General features: G+C 43.0%; 1 protein-coding gene across 1 annotated transcript in view; it reads left to right on the forward strand.

Moving 5' to 3' along the window:
- MUC2 (mucin 2, oligomeric mucus/gel-forming) overlaps window positions 1-22,250 on the forward strand; it is a 79,519-nt gene that overhangs the window by 49,744 nt on the left and 7,525 nt on the right. Inside the window, exons 33-45 of the mRNA XM_050955974.1 lie at window positions 3,639-4,019; window positions 5,400-5,621; window positions 7,984-8,412; window positions 9,752-9,973; window positions 12,334-14,225; window positions 15,832-16,000; window positions 17,021-17,268; window positions 19,303-19,486; window positions 19,651-19,852; window positions 20,509-20,687; window positions 21,414-21,483; window positions 21,826-21,926; window positions 22,064-22,095. Coding sequence (XP_050811931.1) covers window positions 3,639-4,019; window positions 5,400-5,621; window positions 7,984-8,412; window positions 9,752-9,973; window positions 12,334-14,225; window positions 15,832-16,000; window positions 17,021-17,268; window positions 19,303-19,486; window positions 19,651-19,852; window positions 20,509-20,687; window positions 21,414-21,483; window positions 21,826-21,926; window positions 22,064-22,095 — 4,331 coding nt within the window. The remainder of the gene's footprint in view (window positions 1-3,638; window positions 4,020-5,399; window positions 5,622-7,983; window positions 8,413-9,751; window positions 9,974-12,333; window positions 14,226-15,831; window positions 16,001-17,020; window positions 17,269-19,302; window positions 19,487-19,650; window positions 19,853-20,508; window positions 20,688-21,413; window positions 21,484-21,825; window positions 21,927-22,063; window positions 22,096-22,250) is intronic.

Consider the following 22,250-nt stretch of genomic DNA (forward strand, 5'->3'; position numbering starts at 1 on the left):
AAAAGCTTGCTTTTAAACAGTCAGGCAACTTTAGATCTGGTGTAACCAGCTGTGACACACATAAAAGTCTCTAGACCTTAATCAGTGATGATGTAAAGGCTGGTGTAAGAGAGTCGGGATCTCCTTGAATGGCGACTCTTTGAAGTGTTTACATGGCCCAGGAAATGATTATTAGAAACCTATGAAAAAATCACAGTGTGGAACTGCTCAATGATATATGAGAATACACTGAATATTTCATGGAGAACTCAGGAATTCCCTCTCATCTCCAGTGTAGATTTAGGACAAAACTTGCAATGTGTTGTTTTCACTGAGATTATCTGTAATAATAAAGACCAGGTCACAGGAGGCCTGATTCCAGTACCTGTGTGCCTCAGTTATGAGATCAGCAAATAGTGATGCTGGCCAGAATGCACCACAATTACAACTATCACTGCAATGACCAGCAAGCCCCCAGCGCTAACCAGTACACCTACCACTGGCCCCCCAACCCTTCCCTCAAAACTACCACTCAGCCTCCAACCCCACAGTCCCAAGTACAGCAACCAAAGAGCCCCAACCCCACATCCACAGCTACCACCAAACCACCAACCCACACACTCACCAACACAATTACCACTGAGTCTCCAACCCCACAGCCACAATCACACTTTCATCAAAGCTCCACACCCACTACCACAACTACCAATGAACCCCAACCCCCCACACCTACAACTAATACTAAGCCTCCACTCCCCATAGCAACCCACTCCTACCATCACACCAACAACCACTACTAGCACTGAGCCCCCAACACCATTCCAGTGACCGCCCTGACAACCAGCACCACTAAACATCCAACACTCACTTCAACCCCAACACCAACAACTACTACAACTAACACCACTAAGCCTTCAACCACTGCAACTACCACCAGGCCACCATTAAGTGCTACAACAGGAACCACAAACAGTACTTCAATGGGTATGAATTGAAGAATAACTTCCCATAGTTAATGATAACAATAACAATATTTACGTGTACACATGATTCTCATTAACCAAAGGTAACCATCAGTAAAAATTAGGATACAGTAAGATAGACATGGAAGGTATAAACCAAAGTGTCCTAACAGCAGATATTTATTTAACCTGTTTAGCCTTCCAGAATTTGTAACAAAAAATGATATGAAATATAGCATCAACTGGAAAAAACTCCCCCACCTTCTTTTATTTCAACAATATACATTTTGGCCAAGATACCCTTTCCCCTACTAATTTAAATGTAATTGATAATTTAAAAATATGTATTACCAATTGATTTTGAACAAGATATTTTTTGAGACTTCAGAATAAAATAACAGCGACTTGTATTTTCAATTGGAACAAATCCCACCACTGTTTTAAATGGGAGTAGGGGGCATATTAAGACCCTTACTCCTGTGTAAACTGGTTCCACGTCTGCCCGACCAAACCTCAGGAGGCTGAAACTGATATTAAAGAGTGTGCAAAGTTTCCCTAGGGCTGCTTTGTAGGCAGGTGATGCTGAGCTACTCATGGGCTAAGGAGTTTATATTAGTATGAATTCCATGTTCCTATCCAAGACTGGTGATCAGACTATTTTTACTATGTCTCTCCCACATGTAAGGCTTGGGTGAGATGAGAGATTACTGCATCCCTGGATTTGCATAATATTTATCACATTTGCATATATTCCTCGATGTATGCAGCCCTCGATCCCAAAAGTCGTGGAGGGGATTTTTTGTCCTATGGTGTCAATTCTACTGAATACTATTGATGTTCCTATAAAAAAGACACAACTTCCAGATAGAAAAGGTGGAACTTTAAGAATCTAGAATATAGTGCATGCAGAGTGAGAATGAGTTCATATTGCTCATTGAGAGGAGTGTAAGGATTGTTATTGTGACCTGGGGCGGCTCTAGGTATTTTGCCGCCCCAAGCACGGCAGGCAGGCTGTCTTCGGCAGCTTGCCTGTGGGAGGTCCCCAGTCCCACGGATTTCGTGGCCTGCCTGCAGGAGGTCCACCTAAGCCGTGGGACCAGCGGACCTTCCACAGGCATGCCACCGAAGGCAACCTGCCTACCGCCCTTGCAGCGACTGGCAGAGCGCCCCCAATGGCTTGCTGCCCCAGACACACGCTTGGCGTGCTAGGGCCTGGAGCCGTCCCTGATTGTGACTAACCAGTGCAGGAATTTTGTAGGAAGTTAAAGGGGGCAAGGTGAGGTAAGGCTTCTTGTGCTCTTATTTACTTTGTATGCTGCTACAGTCTCTGGCTCACGATTTGGGGGGGGTGTCAAAGAATTTCCTTTCCCCCTAGATTGTGATTAGCCCTTCTAAAGTGCACAAAGGTGGGAGGAGGGGTGGTGGGACAGAGATCCCTCGCCACTTATACATCTGGGCAAAAAGAGCACCAGGTCACAAAGACCAGAGTGTCTGTTACTAGCAATGACACTGCACATATCCCAAAGTGGAGGAGAACATGGCTCTGCTGTTCTGCATCCCTAGCACAGTTAATTGGAGCAAGGCTGCACATAAGGAGGAGATGCTGCACCCTTTTTAAGGGTTTTGTGTCCTCCAGTGTGCCATGTTCTCCTTGAGAAGCCCAGAGGCTTTCCAGCTGAGTCAGGCAGAATGCATCTGCGGAGTCCAGCCGGTTTACACCCTCACGCCACTGCTGCAATTGCTCTGGATTTAGGATAGATTACTTTGTGTTGTAATGAGGGATGTTCTCTACAGTTTATATTTTATATAGCTTAGCATATTTTGGATTTTCTCAGAGAGTTATTATCTCTGAAAACTGTGTGTGAGAGAGAGGAGGTATATATATTTAATACAGTTAAATTTGTTTTATAAATAATTTGGATATTTACATCTGCTCTCCTTTTTCCCCACTTGTATCATATCCATCAGTAATAACCACAGGTTCCATTATAAGAAGTATTGATTCCACAAAAGCATGTATGTGTATTTGTTTAACTCTCTGCAGAAGGACTTACTGACTATATTTTCAGTATATGCACAGGACAGTGATTGCAGACTGAGGCTTGGTATTACAATATCTGATTATGCCCCATGAGTACTTCTCTATCCTGGTGACATACTACCTCAGGATACTGTCTCATTGCCCGATGAGCCACTGCAAGTCTACTTTAGGCGATGAAACACTGCTTTATGGCTACTTTGTTCTGGATCTTTATACTATACCAGTTAATTCATTGTAGCAATACAGAATTTAGATGCGAGTTGCTGGAAAAGCAACTAACAGGAGGGTGTGAGATAAAGTAGGAAGTGCCTACTTGATCTTCTTCCCACTTCCATTCCACTCTGACATGTAACTGTTCATGCTACGTGGTTTTCTGTGCATAAAAAACACTATTTTAGCACATTCACAGTGTGATTCTGATCTTGCACTATTTTTAGGCAGTTTACCTCCATGGACTTGAATTGAAGCACTTGTGACTTAAACTGGTGTAGATGAGATCATCATCCTGCTCTCATGTCAGATCTTTGTTTTTGCACTAATTATTTGTTTTGGACCAATGTACATCCAATGAGTCACCCTCAGCACTGCTTACTTCACTACTATGTCATGCCTGTTTCTCTTCTTTCTAAAATATATGTTCCGTTGTTGTCTTGCAGCACCATGTACACCTCTATCTCAATATTGTTGGTGGTCTGACTGGATTAGTGTGACTGAGCCAAAATATGGCCCAAAATATGGTGATTATGAAACCTATGACAAAATTAGAGCATGGAATGCCTCAGCCATATGTGAGAATCCACTAAATATTTCGTGCAGAGCTCTGAAATTCCCTGGCATCCCCATTGAAGATTTAGGACAAAAACTGACATGTGACGTTTCCACTGGGCTTATCTGTAATAATAGAGACCAAGTCCCAGGGAGCATGAATCCGATGCCTATGTGCCTCAATTATGAGATCAGTGTTTACTGCTGCTCATCATTTTGCCCCACATCTCCTCCTACACCTACCACCACCACCACAGCAACAACTACCCCAGGTAAGGGTTTTACAGATGGATTGCATAGAAATTTGGCTTCTTACAACTGTTTTTAACTATGCTTTTGCATGGCTTTATCATGTTGAACTAAGAAAACTTGAAATACTAGAAGTTATTCTATCTTGCAATGCGGAGAACCTCAGATATTGGTGTGACTGATGCTCTCACCATGATGAAAATGTTCCAGAATCACAAAGTCACAGCTGGGAGTCTGAAGCAAGTGCTGTAAATCTTTGGGCCTGGTCCACTGATGGAAGGTGCCCCTAGTGTCTTGGACACAAATCCTGAACTGAATGTTGGTGGGATTTTAGCTACTGTTTTCTTTCCTCTGGACTCTTGTAGTAATACTTATTATTTTTCCATTGCAGTTTCCACCACGACCCCTTCGACCTCTACAAGTAAGTTTATTTATTAGGAAGCTCTTCATTGTGAAACATGGTAGGTAGACAACAAAGGACAAGGAAGAAAAAGACATAGGAAGGCAGCAAAGAAATATATTTTCATTTTAGAATGTAAAAGAGTGCATGCATGCGTGTGTGTGTGTGTGTGTGTGTGTGTGTGTGTGTGTGTGTGTGTGTGTGTGTGTGTGTGTGTGTGTATTTCCTCCTTGCATTTTTCGAATTAAGTGGCAAAACAAAAAGCTTGCTTTTAAACAGTCAGGCAACTTTTGATCTGGTGTAACCAGCTGTGACACACATAAAAGTCTCTAGACCTTAATCAGTGATGATGTAAAGGCTGGTGTAAGAGAGTCGGGATCTCCTTGAATGGCGACTCTTTGAAGTGTTTACATGGCCCAGAAAATGATTATTAGAAACCTATGAAAAAATCACAGTGTGGAACTGCTCAATGATATATGAGAATACACTGAATATTTCATGGAGAACTCAGGAATTCCCTCTCATCTCCAGTGTAGATTTAGGACAAAACTTGCAATGTGTTGTTTTCACTGAGATTATCTGTAATAATAAAGACCAGGTCACAGGAGGCCTGATTCCAGTACCTGTGTGCCTCAGTTATGAGATCAGCAAATAGTGATGCTGGCCAGAATGCACCACAATTACAACTATCACTGCAATGACCAGCAAGCACCCAGCGCTAACCAGTACACCTACCACTGGCCCCCCAACCCTTCCCTCAAAACTACCACTCAGCCTCCAACCCCACAGTCCCAAGTACAGCAACCAAAGAGCCCCAACCCCACATCCACAGCTACCACCAAACCACCAACCCACACACTCACCAACACAATTACCACTTGAGTCTCCAACCCCACAGCCACAATCACACTTTCATCAAAGCTCCACACCCACTACCACAACTACCAATGAACCCCAACCCCCCCACATCCTACAACTAATACTAAGCCTCCACTCCCCATAGCAACCACTCCTACCATCACACCAACAACCACTACTAGCACTGAGCCCCCAACACCCATTCCAGTGACCGCCCTGACAACCAGCACCACTAAACATCCAACACTCACTTCAACCCCAACACCAACAACTACTACAACTAACACCACTAAGCCTTCAACCACTGCAACTACCACCAGGCCACCATCAAGTGCTACAACAGGAACCACAAACAGTACTTCAATGGGTATGAATTGAAGAATAACTTCCCATAGTTAATGATAACAATAACAATATTTACGTGTACACATGATTCTCATTAACCAAAGGTAACCATCAGTAAAATTAGGATACAGTAAGATAGACATGGAAGGTATAAACCAAAGTGTCCTAACAGCAGATATTTATTTAACCTGTTTAGCCTTCCAGAATTTGTAACAAAAAATGATATGAAATATAGCATCAACTGGAAAAAACTCCCCCACCTTCTTTTATTTCAACAATATACATTTTGGCCAAGATACCCTTTCCCCTACTAATTTAAATGTAATTGATAATTTAAAAATATGTATTACCAATTGATTTTGAACAAGGATATTTTTTGAGACTTCAGAATAAAATAATAGCGACTTGTATTTTCAATTGGAACAAATCCCACCACTGTTTTACATGGGAGTAAGGGGGCATAGTAAGACACTTACTCCTGTGTAAACTGGTTCCACATCTGTCCGACCAAACCTCAGGAGGCTGAAACTGATATTAAAGAAGTGTGCAAAGTTTCCCTAGGGCTGCTTTGTAGGCAGGTAATGCTGAGCTACTCATGGGCTAAGGAGTTAATATAAGTATGCACTCCGTGTTCCTATCCAAGACTGGTGATCAGACTATTTTTACTATGTCTCTCCCACATGTAAGGACTTGGGTGGGATGAGTGATTACTGCATCCCTGGATATGCATAATATTTATCACATTTGCATATATTCCTCGATATATGCAGCCCTCGATCCACCAGTCCTGGAGGGGATTTTTTGTCCTATGGTGTCAATTCTACTGAATACTATTGATGTTCCTATAAAAAAGACACAATCTTCCAGATAGAAAAGGTGGAACTTTAAGAATCTAGAATATAGTGCATGCAGAGTGAGAATGAGTTCATATTGCTCACTGAGAGGAGTGTCAGGGATTGTTATTGTGACCAGGGGCGGCTCTAGGTATTTTGCCGCCCCAAGCACTGGCAGGCAGGCTGTCTTCGGCAGCTTGCCTGTGGGAGGTCCCCAGTCCCACGGATTCGGTGGCACGCCTGCAGGAGGTCCACCTAAGCTGTGGGACCAGTGGACCTTCCACAGGCATGCCGCCGAAGGCAACCTGCTTTCCACCCTTGCGGCGACCGGCAGAGCGTCCCCCATGGCTTGCCGCCCCAGACACACGCTTGGCGTGCTAGGGCCTGGAGCCGTCCATGATTGTGACTAACCAGTGCAGGAATTTTGTAGGAAGTTAAAGGGGGCAAGGTGAGGTAAGGCTTCTTGTGCTCTTATTTACTTTGTATGCTGCTGCAGTCTCTGGCTCACGATTTGGGGGGTGTGTCAAAGAATTTCCTTTCACCCTAGATTGTGATTACCTCTTCTAAAGTGCACAAAGGTGGGAGGAGGGGTGGTGGGACTGAGATCCCTCACCCCTTATACATCTGGGCAAAAAGAGAACCAGGTCACAAAGACTAGAGTGTCTATTACTAGCAATGACGCTGCACATATCCCAAAGTGGAGGAGAACATGACTTTGCTGTTCTGCATCCCTCGCACAGTAAATTGGAGAAGGGCTGCACATAAGGAACAGATGCTGCATCCTTTTTAAGGGTTTTGTGTCCGCCAGTCTGCCATGTTCTCCTTGGAAAGCCCAGAGGGCTTTCCAGTTGAGTCAGCCAGAGTGCATCTGCGGAGTCCAGCCAGTTTGCACCCTCACTCCACTGCTGCAATTGCTCTGGCTTCAGTGATTAGGATAGAATCCCTTGTGTTATAATGAGGATGTTCTCTACAGTCTATATTTTATACAACTTAGCAAATTTTGGTTTCTTTCAGACAGTTTATTATCTCAGAAAATTGTGTGTGTGAGAGGGAAGGCGTATGTATTTAATACAGTTAAATTTGTTTTATAAATAATTTGAATGCTTATATCTGCTCTCCTGCCCTGCCCCTGTATCATTTCTATCAGATGCAAGTGGCTGGGAAAACAACTAACAGGAGAATGTCAGATAAAGTAGGAAGTGCCTACTTGATCTTGTTCCCTCTTCCATTCTACTCTGACATATAACTGTTCATGCTACATGATTTTCTGTGCAAAAGAAACACCAATTTAGCACATTCACAGCCTGATTCTGATCTTGCACTATTTTTAGGCTAGTTTACCCCCATGGACTTGAACTGAAGCACTTGTGACTAAAACTGGTGTAGATGAGATCATAATCCTGCTCTCATGTCAGATCTTCGTGTTTGCACTAATTATTTGTTTTGGACCAATGCACATCCAATGAGTCACCCTCAGCACTGCTTACTTCACTACTATGTCATGCATGTTTCTCTTCTTTCTAAAATATATGTTCCGTTGTTGTCTTGCAGCACCATGTACACCTCTATATCAATATTGTTGGTGGTCTGACTGGATTAGTGTGACTGAGCCAAAATATGGCCCAAAATATGGTGATTATGAAACCTATGACAAAATTAGAGCATGGAATGCCTCAGCCATATGTGAGAATCCACTAAATATTTCGTGCAGAGCTCTGAAATACCCTGGCATCCCCATTGAAGATTTAGGACAAAAACTGACATGTGATGTTTCCACTGGGCTTATCTGTAATAATAGAGACCAAGTCCCAGGAGGCATGATTCCGAAGCCTAAGTGCCTCAATTATGAGATCAGTGTTTACTGCTGCTCATCATTTTGCCCCACATCTACACCTACACCTACCACTACCACCACCACAGAAACAACTACCACAGAAACAACGACACCTACCACCACCACCACAACAACAACTACCCCAGGTAAGGATTTTACAGATAGATTGCATAGAAATTTGGCTTCTTACAACTGTTTTTAACTATGCTTTTGCATGGCTTTATCATGTTGAACTAAGAAAACTTTGAAATAGTAGAAGTTATTCTATCTTGCAATGCGGAGAACCTCAGATATTGGTGTGACTGATGCTCTCACCATGATGAAAATGTTCCAGAATCACAAGGTCACAGCTGGGAGTCTGAAGCAAGTGCTGTAAATCTTTGGGCCTGGTCCACTGATGAAAGGTGCTCCTAGTGTCTTTGACACAAATCCTGAACTGAATGTTGGTGGGATTTTAGCTACTGTTTTCTTTCCTCTGGACTCTTGTAGTAATACTTATTATTTTTCCATTGCAGTTTCCACCACGACCCCTTCGACCTCTACAAGTAAGTTTATTTATTAGGAAGCTCTTCATTGTGAAACATGGTAGGTAGACAACAAAGGACAAGGAAGAAAAAGACATAGGAAGGCAGCAAAGAAATATATTTTCATTTTAGAATGTAAAAGAGTGCATGCGTGTGTGTGTGTGTGTGTGTGTGTGTGTGTGTATTTCCTCCTTGCATTTTTCGAATTAAGTGGCAAAACAAAAAGCTTGCTTTTAAACAGTCAGGCAACTTTAGATCTGGTGTAACCAGCTGTGACACACATAAAAGTCTCTAGACCTTAATCAGTGATGATGTAAAGGCTGGTGTAAGAGAGTCGGGATCTCCTTGAATGGCGACTCTTTGAAGTGTTTACATGGCCCAGAAAATGATTATTAGAAACCTATGAAAAAATCACAGTGTGGAACTGCTCAATGATATATGAGAATACACTGAATATTTCATGGAGAACTCAGGAATTCCCTCTCATCTCCAGTGTAGATTTAGGACACAACTTGCAATGTGTTGTTTTCACTGAGATTATCTGTAATAATAAAGGCCAAGTCACAGGAGGCCTGATTCCAGTACCTGTCTGCCTCAGTTATGAGATCAGCAAATAGTGATGCTGGCCAGAATGCACCACAATTACAACTATCACTGCAATGACCAGCAAGCCCCCAGCGCTAACCAGTACACCTACCACTGGCCCCCAACCCTTCCCTCAAAACTACCACTCAGCCTCCAACCCCACAGTCCCAAGTACAGCAACCAAAGAGCCCCAACCCCACATCCACAGCTACCACCAAACCACCAACCCACACACTCACCAACACAATTACCACTGAGTCTCCAACCCCACAGCCACAATCACACTTTCATCAAAGCTCCACACCCACTACCACAACTACCAATGAACCCCAACCCCCCACACCTACAACTAATACTAAGCCTCCACTCCCCATAGCAACCACTCCTACCATCACACCAACAACCACTACTAGCACTGAGCCCCCAACACCCATTCCAGTGACCGCCCTGACAACCAGCACCACTAAACATCCAACACTCACTTCAACCCCAACACCAACAACTACTACAACTAACACCACTAAGCCTTCAACCACTGCAACTACCACCAGGCCACCATCAAGTGCTACAACAGGAACCACAAACAGTACTTCAATAGGTATGAATTGAAGAATAACTTCCCATAGTTAATGATAACAATAACAATATTTACGTGTACACATGATTCTCATTAACCAAAGGTAACCATCAGTAAAAATTAGGATACAGTAAGATGGACATGGAAGGTATAAACTAAAGTGTCCTAACAGCAGATATTTATTTAACCTGTTTAGCCTTCCAGAATTTGTAACAAAAAATGATATGAAATATAGCATCAACTGGAAAAAACTCCCCCACCTTCTTTTATTTCAACAATATACATTTTGGCCAAGATACCCTTTCCCCTACTAATTTAAATGTAATTGATAATTTAAAAATATGTATTACCAATTGATTTTGAACAAGATATTTTTTGAGACTTCAGAATAAAATAATAGCGACTTGTATTTTCAATTGGAACAAATCCCACCACTGTTTTACATGGGAGTAATGGGCATAGTAAGACACTTACTCCTGTGTAAACTGGTTCCACATCTGTCCCACCAAACCTCAGGAGGCTGAAACTGATATTAAAGAATGTGCAAAGTTTCCCTAGGGCTGCTTTGTAGGCAGGTAATGCTGAGCTACTCATGGGCTAAGGAGTTAATATAAGTATGCACTCCGTGTTCCTATCCAAGACTGGTGATCAGACTATTTTTACTATGTCTCTCCCACATGTAAGACTTGGGTGGGATGAGTGATTACTGCACCCCTGGATATGCATAATATTTATCACATTTGCATATATTCCTCGATATATGCAGCCCTCGATTCCACCAGTCCTGGAGGGGATTTTTTGTCCTATGGTGTCAATTCTACTGAATACTATTGATGTTCCTATAAAAAAGACACATCTTCCAGATAGAAAAGGTGGAACTTTAAGAATCTAGAATATAGTGCATGCAGAGTGAGAATGAGTTCATATTGCTCACTGAGAGGAGGGCAGGGATTGTTATTGTGACCAGGGCGGCTCTAGGTATTTTGCCGCCCCAAGCACGGCAGGCAGGCTGTCTTCGGCAGCTTGCCTGTGGGAGGTCCCCAGTCCCACGGATTCGGTGGCACGCCTGCAGGAGGTCCACCTAAGCTGTGGGACCAGTGGACCTTCCACAGGCATGCCGCCGAAGGCAACCTGCCTTTCCACCCTTGCGGCGACCTGGTAGAGCGTCCCCCATGGCTTGCCGCCCCAGACACACGCTTGGCGTGCTAGGGCCTGGAGCCGTCCATGATTGTGACTAACCAGTGCAGGAATTTTGTAGGAAGTTAAAGGGGGCAAGGTCAGGTAAGGCTTCTTGTGCTCTTATTTACTTTGTATGCTGCTGCAGTCTCTGGCTCACGATTTGGGGGGTGTGTGTCAAAGAATTTCCTTTCACCCTAGATTGTGATTACCTCTTCTAAAGTGCACAAAGGTGGGAGGAGGGGTGGTGGGACTGAGATCCCTCACCCCTTATACATCTGGGCAAAAAGAGAACCAGGTCACAAAGACCAGAGTGTCTATTACTAGCAATGACGCTGCACATATCCCAAAGTGGAGGAGAACATGGCTTTGCTGTTCTGCATCCCTCGCACAGTAAATTGGAGCAGGGCTGCACATAAGGAACTGATGCTGCAGCCTTTTTAAGGGTTTTGTGACCTCCAGTCTGCCATGTTCTCCTTGAAAAGCCCAGAGGGCTTTCCAGTTGAGTCAGCCAGAGTGCATCTGCGGAGTCCAGCCAGTTTGCACCCTCACTCCACTGCTGCAATTGCTCTGGCTTCAGTGATTAGGATAGAATCCCTTGTGTTATAATGAGGATGTTCTCTACAGTCTCTATTTTATACAACTTAGCAAATTTTGGATTCTTTCAGACAGTTTATTATCTCAGAAAATTGTGTGTGTGAGAGGGAAGGCGTATGTATTTAATACAGTTAAATTTGTTTTATAAATAATTTGAATGCTTATATCTGCTCTCCTGCCCTGCCCCTGTATCATTTCTATCAGATGCAAGTGGCTGGGAAAACAACTAACAGGAGAATGTGAGATAAAGTAGGAAGTGCCTACTTGATCTTGTTCCCTCTTCCATTCTACTCTGACATATAACTGTTCATGCTACATGATTTTCTGTGCAAAAGAAACACCAATTTAGCACATTCACAGCCTGATTCTGATCTTGCACTATTTTTAGGCTAGTTTACCCCCATGGACTTGAACTGAAGCACTTGTGACTAAAACTGGTGTAGATGAGATCATAATCCTGCTCTCATGTCAGATCTTCGTGTTTGCACTAATTATTTGTTTTGGACCAATGCACATCCAATGAGTCACCCTCAGCACTGCTTACTTCACTACTATGTCATGCATGTTTCTCTTCTTTCTGAGATATATGTTCCGTTGTTGTCTTGCAGCACCATGTACACCTCTATCTCAATATTGTTGGTGGTCTGACTGGATTAGTGTGACTGAGCCAAAATATGGCCCAAAATATGGTGATTATGAAACCTATGACAAAATTAGAGAGTGGAACTCCTCTGCGATATGTGAGAATCCACTAAATATTTCGTGCAGAGCTCTGAAATACCCTGGCATCCCCATTGAAGATTTAGGACAAAAACTGACATGTGATGTTTCCTATGGGCTTATCTGTAATAATAGAGACCAAGTCCCAGGAGGCATGATTCCGAAGCCTAAGTGCCTCAATTATGAGATCAGTGTTTACTGCTGCTCATCATTTTGCCCCACATCTACACCTACACCTACACCTACCACTACCACCACCACTACCACAGAGACAACGACACCTACCACCACCACCACCACCACCACGGTAACAACTACCACAGAGACAACGACACCTACCACCACCACCACGGAAACAACTACCCCAGAGCCAACGACACCTACCACCACCACCACCACGGAAACAACTACCACAGAGACAACGACACCTTCCACCACCACCACAGAAACAACTACCACAGAGACAACGACACCTACCACCACCACCACGGAAACAACTACCCCAGAGCCAACGACACCTACCACCACCACCACCACGGAAACAACTACCACAGAGACAACGACACCTACCACCACGGAAACAACTACCACAGAGACAACGACACCTACCACCACCACCACCACGGAAACAACTACCACAGAGACAACGACACCTACCACCACCACCACCACGGAAACAACTACCACAGAGACAACGACACCTACCACCACCACCACCACCACGGAAACAACTACCACAGAGACAACGACACCTACCACCACCACCACCACGGAAACAAGTACCCCAGAGACAACGACACCTACCACCACCACCACCACAGAAACAACTACCACAGAGACAACGACACCTACCACCACCACCACCACCACCACGGAAACAACTACCACAGAGACAACGACACCTACCACCACCACCACCACGGAAACAACTACCACAGAGACAACGACACCTACCACCACCACCACAGAAACAACTACCACAGAGACAACGACACCTACCACCACCACCACCACCACGGAAACAACTACCACAGAGACAACGACACCTACCACCACCACCACCACGGAAACAACTACCACAGAGACAACGACACCTACCACCACGGAAACAACTACCACAGAGACAACGACACCTACCACCACCACCACCACCACGGAAACAACTACCACAGAGACAACGACACCTACCACCACCACCACCACGGAAACAAGTACCCCAGAGCCAACGACACCTACCACCACCACCACCACAGAAACAACTACCACAGAGACAACGACACCTACCACCACCACCACCACCACCACGGAAACAACTACCACAGAGACAACGACACCTACCACCACCACCACCACGGAAACAACTACCACAGAGACAACGACACCTACCACCACCACCACCACGGAAACAACTACCACAGAGACAACGACACCTACCACCACCACCACCACGGAAACAACTACCACAGAGACAACGACACCTACCACCACGGAAACAACTACCACAGAGACAACGACACCTACCACCACCACCACCACAGAAACAACTACCACAGAGACAACGACACCTACCACCACCACCACCACCACGGAAACAACTACCCCAGAGCCAACGACTCCTACCACCACCACCACGGAAACAACTACCACAGAGACAACGACACCTACCACCACCACCACTACGGAAACAACTACCACGGAGACAACGACACCTACCACCACCACCACGGTAACAACTACCCCCCCACCTGGATGTTGGTTACCTAATGGTACTATCATTGAAGTAAGTATCTTTCACATTTTTATTATACGTTTATGAAAGAAGACCATGTTGTACTACTATATTTGCAATTTGGAGGATGCAGTCGTGTGATATTTTACTTCATTCATTAACATACTGATCCTCTGTTATGTTGGGTATATAAAGATTTTTCCATCTATGTCATATTAATTTCTTGGCTATTGTTATGGCGCTCAGTGACCTTTTCCCTCATTATGGTATCCTAGACACTCACGGCATTCTTTTAATTTAAGCTCTCAAGTGGCATTTCTTCAAAGGATTATATCGCAGTGCAGAGCTGTGAAGGAGCTTTGGTGAAAGAGTGACAACAAGGTCTCTGACCATTCCACCTTCCATACCTTCCTCTTTATCTTTCTAGTGTTTGTCAGAATGATTATGCCAAAGTATTAACTCATTTACCAACCCAAATCAGTTATGAACTGTATCCTGGATTAGATTTAATGGGCCACATCCTGAATGGCACAGAGAATGTGCTGAAAACCTGGAACTCCCACTGAGGTCAATAGCCCAACCCCTTTTTGGATTGGCCCAATACCTTCTCAATCTGTAGAACGTGGCTGCTCTCTCCTAATCAGTTGAAAATGTCTGAGTATAAAACAATGGTACTCAGCCTTGTAGAGGCAAAGATCCTCTTCATCACCAAATGCAGTTGCAGGGAGACAAAAATAACCATGCTTTGACATACTGACAATGTAACATCAACCAGTATTGTCATGATGCATGGATGTGAACATCTCAGGACATTGCACCAGAATTACTTTGTGTCTCACTGTAATTCCGTTTTACATGATCAGATCTCCCCTCCATTTTGGCTCTTTGTTCTGGGAAGGTGCATGTTACTCCAATCTTTTTCCATTTCTAATTCCATCTGGAAAGAAACTTGAGGCACTTCTTGTAAGGCTAAAGAGGGGTCTTGGCAATGCCAGTCCATTTTCTTTTTTGTCACTGTGCTCTGCCTTGCATACATCAGGTTGCATGGCTTCCTCTCCTCTGATCAGCGGGCCTCTGAAGCCAGGGATAGCAAGAGGAGCTCAAATCAAACAAATCTAGGTAGTGCCTTGTGAAGAGCTCTGAAGGGGTGTATTTGCCTCTAGCAGCACAAGGTTGGAATCACTGCATTAATGACTTATTCAAGTGTACAAAGTTTTTACAGGCTCGGCATATTCACCTGCTTTACTTTTTGCTTGTTAAATGCGACATACAAAATACATTTGAATCCATCTGTTGGCTGACTGATGATACTGTTTCCAAAAAGACTACTAGTAGTTAATAACTCGGGTGCAGCTGCTGTTTTACACTGCGACCCAGGGAACGGAAATCAGAATAAAACCTTCATGACTGGCATTGGGCTCATAATAAATCCTTTACAGTTAATAATTAACAATGCAGCAATCTCATTTTACAGACCTTGATGATGGTACTGAATGTGGCACTTTATTCTCACTTTCAGTATTTGTTTGGGATAAACATGTTGGCAATATAAAACTGTGTAAAATATCCACAAATCCATTTTTCCATCATTAGTCTGATTGCTTCATTATAGATCTCACTGTTGCTCCTTTACCCCCAACTTCTGTCTTAAATCCAGCCAGGTGAAAGCTACTGGCCATGTAACTGCACCAAGGCAATATGCATTAACAACGACACATGGACGCTGGTTTCGATTGAATGTGACCTTCCTCCTAAGCCCACTTGTATCAATGGGCTCGCTCCTGTGCTGGTGCAGGGTGAATGCTGTTGGCACTGGGAGTGTGACTGTGAGTATATAGCTGGAGGGAGATTTTTTATCACTGCTGGACCAATAATAGTTTTAAGAGCTACAATATTTGTAGCGGGGGCAAGTGCTGTGCAAGTTTAGCCCCTCATGATCCTAGCAATGCAGTTCAGTCTTACCTGTAGTACCACTTGCTAGCTTAGTCCTGGGTTTCCCCCCAGCTCTGCCACAGCACTTGCTTTTAACAATGGTTCATGAAATGCTATATTCCTTAATCTTTCATTTTACCTTTTTAGTCTATTAAATTATTTGAATTATTCAATTACAAATTAATATGTGTGAACCCTTGATATAAATTAAGGTTAACAATGAAAACTTATTCATATTTTATTCTTCAAATTGTTTGGCTCTGGCAATTTTTTCGTTATGATATAATCTACACAGACCTGATTCTGTCACTTGGTTACTCATGTCGACTGGTAGCTCACTATACAAGTAGTCTCATCGAAATAATTTGGTGTCAGGTACTAATGGCAGGAGAAAAGTGGTGGAATGTGGCCCTATATGATTACATTAAAGATGAGTACAAGTTGCTAAGTTTGGATCCTGGGCCAGCTGCTTGAAATTATCTTGAACTCTTTGACCATGAAGTGGGCTGGAGCTCTCACAGGCACAGGCCTACCTGTAAGATTAATGGCAATTACTGATTTCAACTAGATAGGAAATAGCAGAACAGTCTTTTTCAGAGAATGTTTTGACATCCTGTCTGAAATCTGGAGATCCAGAAAATAGAGAATGGAAAGGAGGGAAGAAAGAAAGGAAGAAAGAAAGAGTTCAGCTTCTTTAAATATGAAAAAACTTCCAGTTTGGGTCCAACTGAGGTCTTAGATTAATTCTCTTTACTTTATCTATAATTCACTTCATTCAGGTTCTCTCATTCCTATTTGACTCCAGTGCTAGTAGGGTAAATTGGTCTTCCATTTACTAAAGACTTTAGTCATAGTCCAGCTCTGCTTCTATATGTTACCATACACAGCTAAACTAACGCTGAATCTCTTGGTAGGCTATTGCACTGGCTGGGGAGACCCACATTATGTGACGTTTGATGGACATTATTATAGCTACCAAGGGAATTGTACGTATGTCTTGGTGGAAGAGATTAACAAAAAGATTGACGACTTTGGGGTCTACATTGACAACTATCACTGCATTGCACAGGACAGAGTGTCCTGTCCACGCACACTCATCGTGAGATACGAGACCCAGGAAGTGCGCATAAAGACTATCACAATGATTCCTCTCAAAGTACAGGTATTGGAAAGTGACTAATAAACCAAATGTACATGCTCAGCTACACTTGCCCTCACTTAATGAGATTCACATCTTTATTTGCTAGGGGCACTCAAACCTGATAACTTTGGTGGCAACAATGTTAGGAAAATGGGATAATTGTTCTGTGGATTGCTTTGAAGGAATTTTATAGGGACACTACTTGATCTGCATATAGAAAGAGATCATCCCCCTCATCCCATTTCTAAACTCAGATCTTTACAATCCTCTGATCCTTCAAAACATGGATTATAGGAAGAATTCATTTTAGCTCACAACATAACATGGAATACTGTATTATGACTTTTAAGGATTCTAATGTAGATAACAGCCCAAAGGAATAAATGTTATAGTATATCAAAGGGTTTCCAATGACCAAGGATCATCCCATTGTCCTTGTAAAGAAGGATTGAGGGAGGGCATTGGATCATTTTGGGGTTTGAACAAGAGGGCACATTTGAATTAGAGATGGGAATCAAAGTAGTTAACCAAAATATTTCTAAAAGACACCCTCAACAGGCCATAGTGATAGTAGTCAGACCTTGAGATGGGTTAAGATGCTTCCATTTTTGATTTTTCAAGTGAAGGGCTATCATCAGTTTTATGTCATTTTTTAGCCCCCATGTTCCAAGGATTAGGCTGTGGCATGTAATAGAATCTGTTTTCTTCAAAATATGTTGGAAGTACTTACTTTTAGGATTCTTCACTTCCTTATTTTCCATTAGCAGCTCTCTGCTGACTTTTGGACTAATTAGGTGGGGAATTTTTGAGGTGCAACTACAGTGTTGCAAGGCTCCAACATATGGTTAAATTCCTCATTGCCTTCTGAGATTGAGCAAAACTTATCAGTCCTAGATGAATTTAAGGGGGATGCACTAGGCCAGTGGTTCTCACACTTATTTGACCGGGCTTAGCTTCTTTGTGTCTGTGGTCATTTACGCATCCTCCCCGCAAGTACATGTACTGCCACCCTGCTCTGAAGGTAGCGGGGACAGCAGCAGCTGCTGGCCAGGTACGCAGCTTGGAAGACAACGCTGCACCGGCATAGACATCAGGGTGGCAATGTGAAAAGTGATTTTCGTCAATATCACTTTTCACAGCAGACTTAGAAGTAAAGGTGCAGCAGTGCAGAAGTAAGGGAGACAATGCAAAAAGTGATATTTGTTATCACTTTTCACTGCAGACTTAGTGCCCCATTGCCAGCCTTACTTCTGAGCTGCTGCTGCCACCCAGGAGGCTGACAGGCACAGCCCTGGGCTGAGAACCTGAGCGACACTGCTTCCATATAAGGGATGGGATGGGGGGGAAAGACGGAGCATGGACTCCTTCCCAATGAGGGATTGGTAGAGGGGGAGCCTAAGCCTGGGCAGTCGGGCTTTGGCTGTCCCCTTTATCCCCACCTCCCAGGTGTGCATGGCCCTTCTGCACAAGCCATAGCCGCCCAGGTTTGACAGCCCAAGCTTTTAAAAAACAAACCACAGACCTCCCTTGACATTCCTGCATCTCCCTTAGGAGGCCCACCCCATAGTTTGAGAACTGATGCACTAGGCCCACCACCTGGTTCTGAACTAGTAAATACAATTTTTTTTCTCCCCACATTTCATTCAATCCCATTTTTATACAAATGTAGATCAAAGGCTTCACTTTATTTGAAGCATTTTGAGGAGAGAAAGAAAATTTCAGCTCAGGTGCACTGAAAATTTAACATGCATCTCCTATTACATTTAACAGGGGCTGCATTCTAAATTCTATCCTCATTTCTCCAAAATTCTGCAAATGTATCCCCAGGTTGATGTACCCCTTCAGTGGGTCTTAGAGAAAGAGTTCAACATTTCAGTCACATACGCAAAAACATACAGCTCATTAGAAATAAAAAGAAAGGAAGTTTTGAGACATAAACACAACATTACTTTCCTTCACATTGTATCTCCACTGTAAGTTAATGATGGATAGATTGTTTTTATTAACATCATACGATATATATATATATCTTCTCTGTTTTCCTTTAAACAATAGGTGACGGTAAACAATCGGGAAGTGGCTACACCTTATGAAAAATACGGTGTGAGAGTCTTTAAGTCAGGCATAAATCACGTAGTGGAAATTTCTAGACTTGGGGTAAATGTAACCTACAATGGATTGGCTTTCTCAATTAGATTGCCCTACCAGAGGTTTGGCAACAACACCCAAGGACAGTGCGGTGAGGATCTATTTTTCTACTTTTAGAATGAAATACAAAAAGTTAAATATAAACTCTGGCAGTAAGAGAGATGTGATGCTGGTTCTCTGTGATGGATGGAAATACAATGATTATTTGATAGTGAAGATTTGTGTGTGAATTCTTTCTCCTCTTGTCAATTGTAGGCACTTGTACCAACAACACAGCAGATGACTGCATGTTACCTGGTGGAGAGATCATAGGTAACTGTGAAACCATGGCAGATCATTGGGTGATTGAAGACCCTGAAAAGCCACACTGCTATCCATCAATAACTTCTACAGAGGCACCTCCTGTCATTCCACCAACCTGCATACCATCCAATCTCTGCAAGCTCATTAAAGAAGGGTAAATATACTAGATGTGTGTGCAGACCTCTAATTTTGGAATTCAGTGACAATCTGAAATGCAAAGTTTTGGTGTTGCTTCATCGTCTCTTGCAGCTGCTTCTGCTCCTTCTCTCTCTTCCATTCCCTCTTTTCCATTCTCTTTAGCTTCCCTCCTAGTCTGTTTTAATCTTTGCAACTTGCTCACTGCCTTTCAGCCCTCTTTAATGATTCTTTAGCCCTCTCATACTCTTCTGGGCTCTCTTGGCCTTCTCCAGACCTTTCCACTTTGCTCCTCCTCCATGCTATCTCAGCAGTAGATGTAGGTCCCCTGAAGATCCCAAAGGGATCTTGTGCTTGAGTTTCAGGAAGTGACTTTAAAAAGAGGAAATGTCCAACCAAGTCTTATCCACAACTCTAATTCATGGCTATGTTCAATTATATTCCTCCAGCTACTAGGTGGGAAGCAGTATTTTGGAGAGAGAGTAGTGGGTGTATAGTCTAAAGGTTAAGGTCTAAGTGTGTTGGAAGGCTGCAATCCAGCAAAATGTTTATCTATCATTGATGAGTCCTGTTCAAATCTTCCTGTATAGCATCATGCTAAAATATGGCATACAGCATATTAAAGTGAGCACAGATCATTCAGTAACTAATAATGATACATGTTTCTGCTTCTAGCCCGTTCACAGCATGCCATCCCTTTGTCAACCCTGACCACTACTATGCAGCCTGCGTTTTCGACAGCTGCGCTCTTCCCAACTCTAAATTGGAGTGTGCAAGTTTGCAAAACTATGCTGCTCTCTGCGCTGATCAGGGGGTCTGTGTTGATTGGAGAGGCCATACTCGTGATATCTGCCGTAAGTAGAGACATTTTTCTGCCATTTAACTTGAATTATTAGTTGTAGAGTCTATTTCAATTCCCCTTCCGTTAATGGGTTACATGGCTCTCCAAGTCGCTAATGACTGTAATAAACCCCCAAAGCTTTACTGAAATAATTTTACAGGCCAGATTTCAAAGGTGGGGGAAATAAATGAGCCTGTAAAAATGCTAGTTTGCTCAGTGTGTGTGAAATGCTCTACTTCTGTTTGAGCAAATGCCTGTGTGCCCAGTATGTGGATTTTGCAGGCACAATGGGTGAATCTATATATTTAATGGGAGACAAACTTTTTTTTGCTGGTGCAGTCTGGGAGCATTCCCGTCTTCAAAAATGTTACTCTAAGAAACCCTAGCAAACAAATGTATTTGTATTCAGAAGATCAAATCCTGTCCTTGCCCTGGCACAACAGGATGAGATGTTGCTTTGCATATGTTACTTAGTGTAAAATCACCTACCACTCAGAGACCCTGCAATACCTGTCTACTTGCAGGAGGGGTCGTGGATGGATTTTTCCCTCTTAAGTCTGAGTTTCTTGGTTTTTATGGTTCTCAGTCAGACCTTCAATGTTATTGAATGAGTCTGATATATTTTTAAATCTATTTGTTTCCAATGTTTGTTTGAAGATTGCAAAAGGTATACATTTGCTGAGCCTGCTTATGATGGTCTTGCTGAAATATTTCTTTCTCTGTATTTCTTCCATTCAAGCGCTTAAGTGCCCATCAGACAAAGTATACAAAGCATGTGGTCCTATTGAAGAGGTGACCTGCAAGTCAAGGTAAATAGTTACTTTCCTGCCAGTCAGGTCCCATGCAGCTACCCAGTGATAGATAATCCACAGAGAAGTGAGGAATATCCCGTTTAACAATCTTGATTTAAAATAGAAATCATTGAGACATCCTTTAACTGGTTATCATTATATCTGCCCTGGTATCCTCTCATACAGCTGAATCAAACACTGTGTAGTGGAATAAGCTAAGATTAGAATCAGGATGATTTAAAATCTGTAAATTTCACATATGCAGTTTCTTTTGCCCATACATTTCTGGATAAATTATGTTTGGCCAACCTGCCACTGTGTGTCATTGATGATAATGGTGGTCTTTTTTGTCTTGTGCAGCCAAGTTGCACAAAACCAAATCAGTCATGTGGAAGGCTGCTTCTGTCCTGCTGGAACAATGCTTTATGGTGATGGTGTGGATGTCTGTGTAAAAACCTGCGGTAGGTTGTGTTACCATATTTAAATGGATGTGCATTTCCTTTTTGTTGTTGCCAGGTCATGTACACAATATAGTTCTGAATCTGGCTACCTGTCATCATATCAGTGGTAATGGAGATTTATTTTGCTCTATTTGCAGGGTGTGTTGGACCAGATAATAAACCAAGAAAGGTATGTTACACATTTGCTTTTCTATTGCAAGTAAGGTGACCAGACAGCAAGTGTGAAAAACTGGGACAGAGGGTGGGGGGTAATAGGAGCCTATATAAGAAAAAGGCCCAAATATCAGGACTGTCCCTATAAAATTGGGACATCTGGTCACCCTC

Source organism: Gopherus flavomarginatus, chromosome 5, assembly GCF_025201925.1.
Source record: "Gopherus flavomarginatus isolate rGopFla2 chromosome 5, rGopFla2.mat.asm, whole genome shotgun sequence".
Classification (NCBI taxonomy): Eukaryota; Metazoa; Chordata; order Testudines; family Testudinidae; genus Gopherus; species Gopherus flavomarginatus.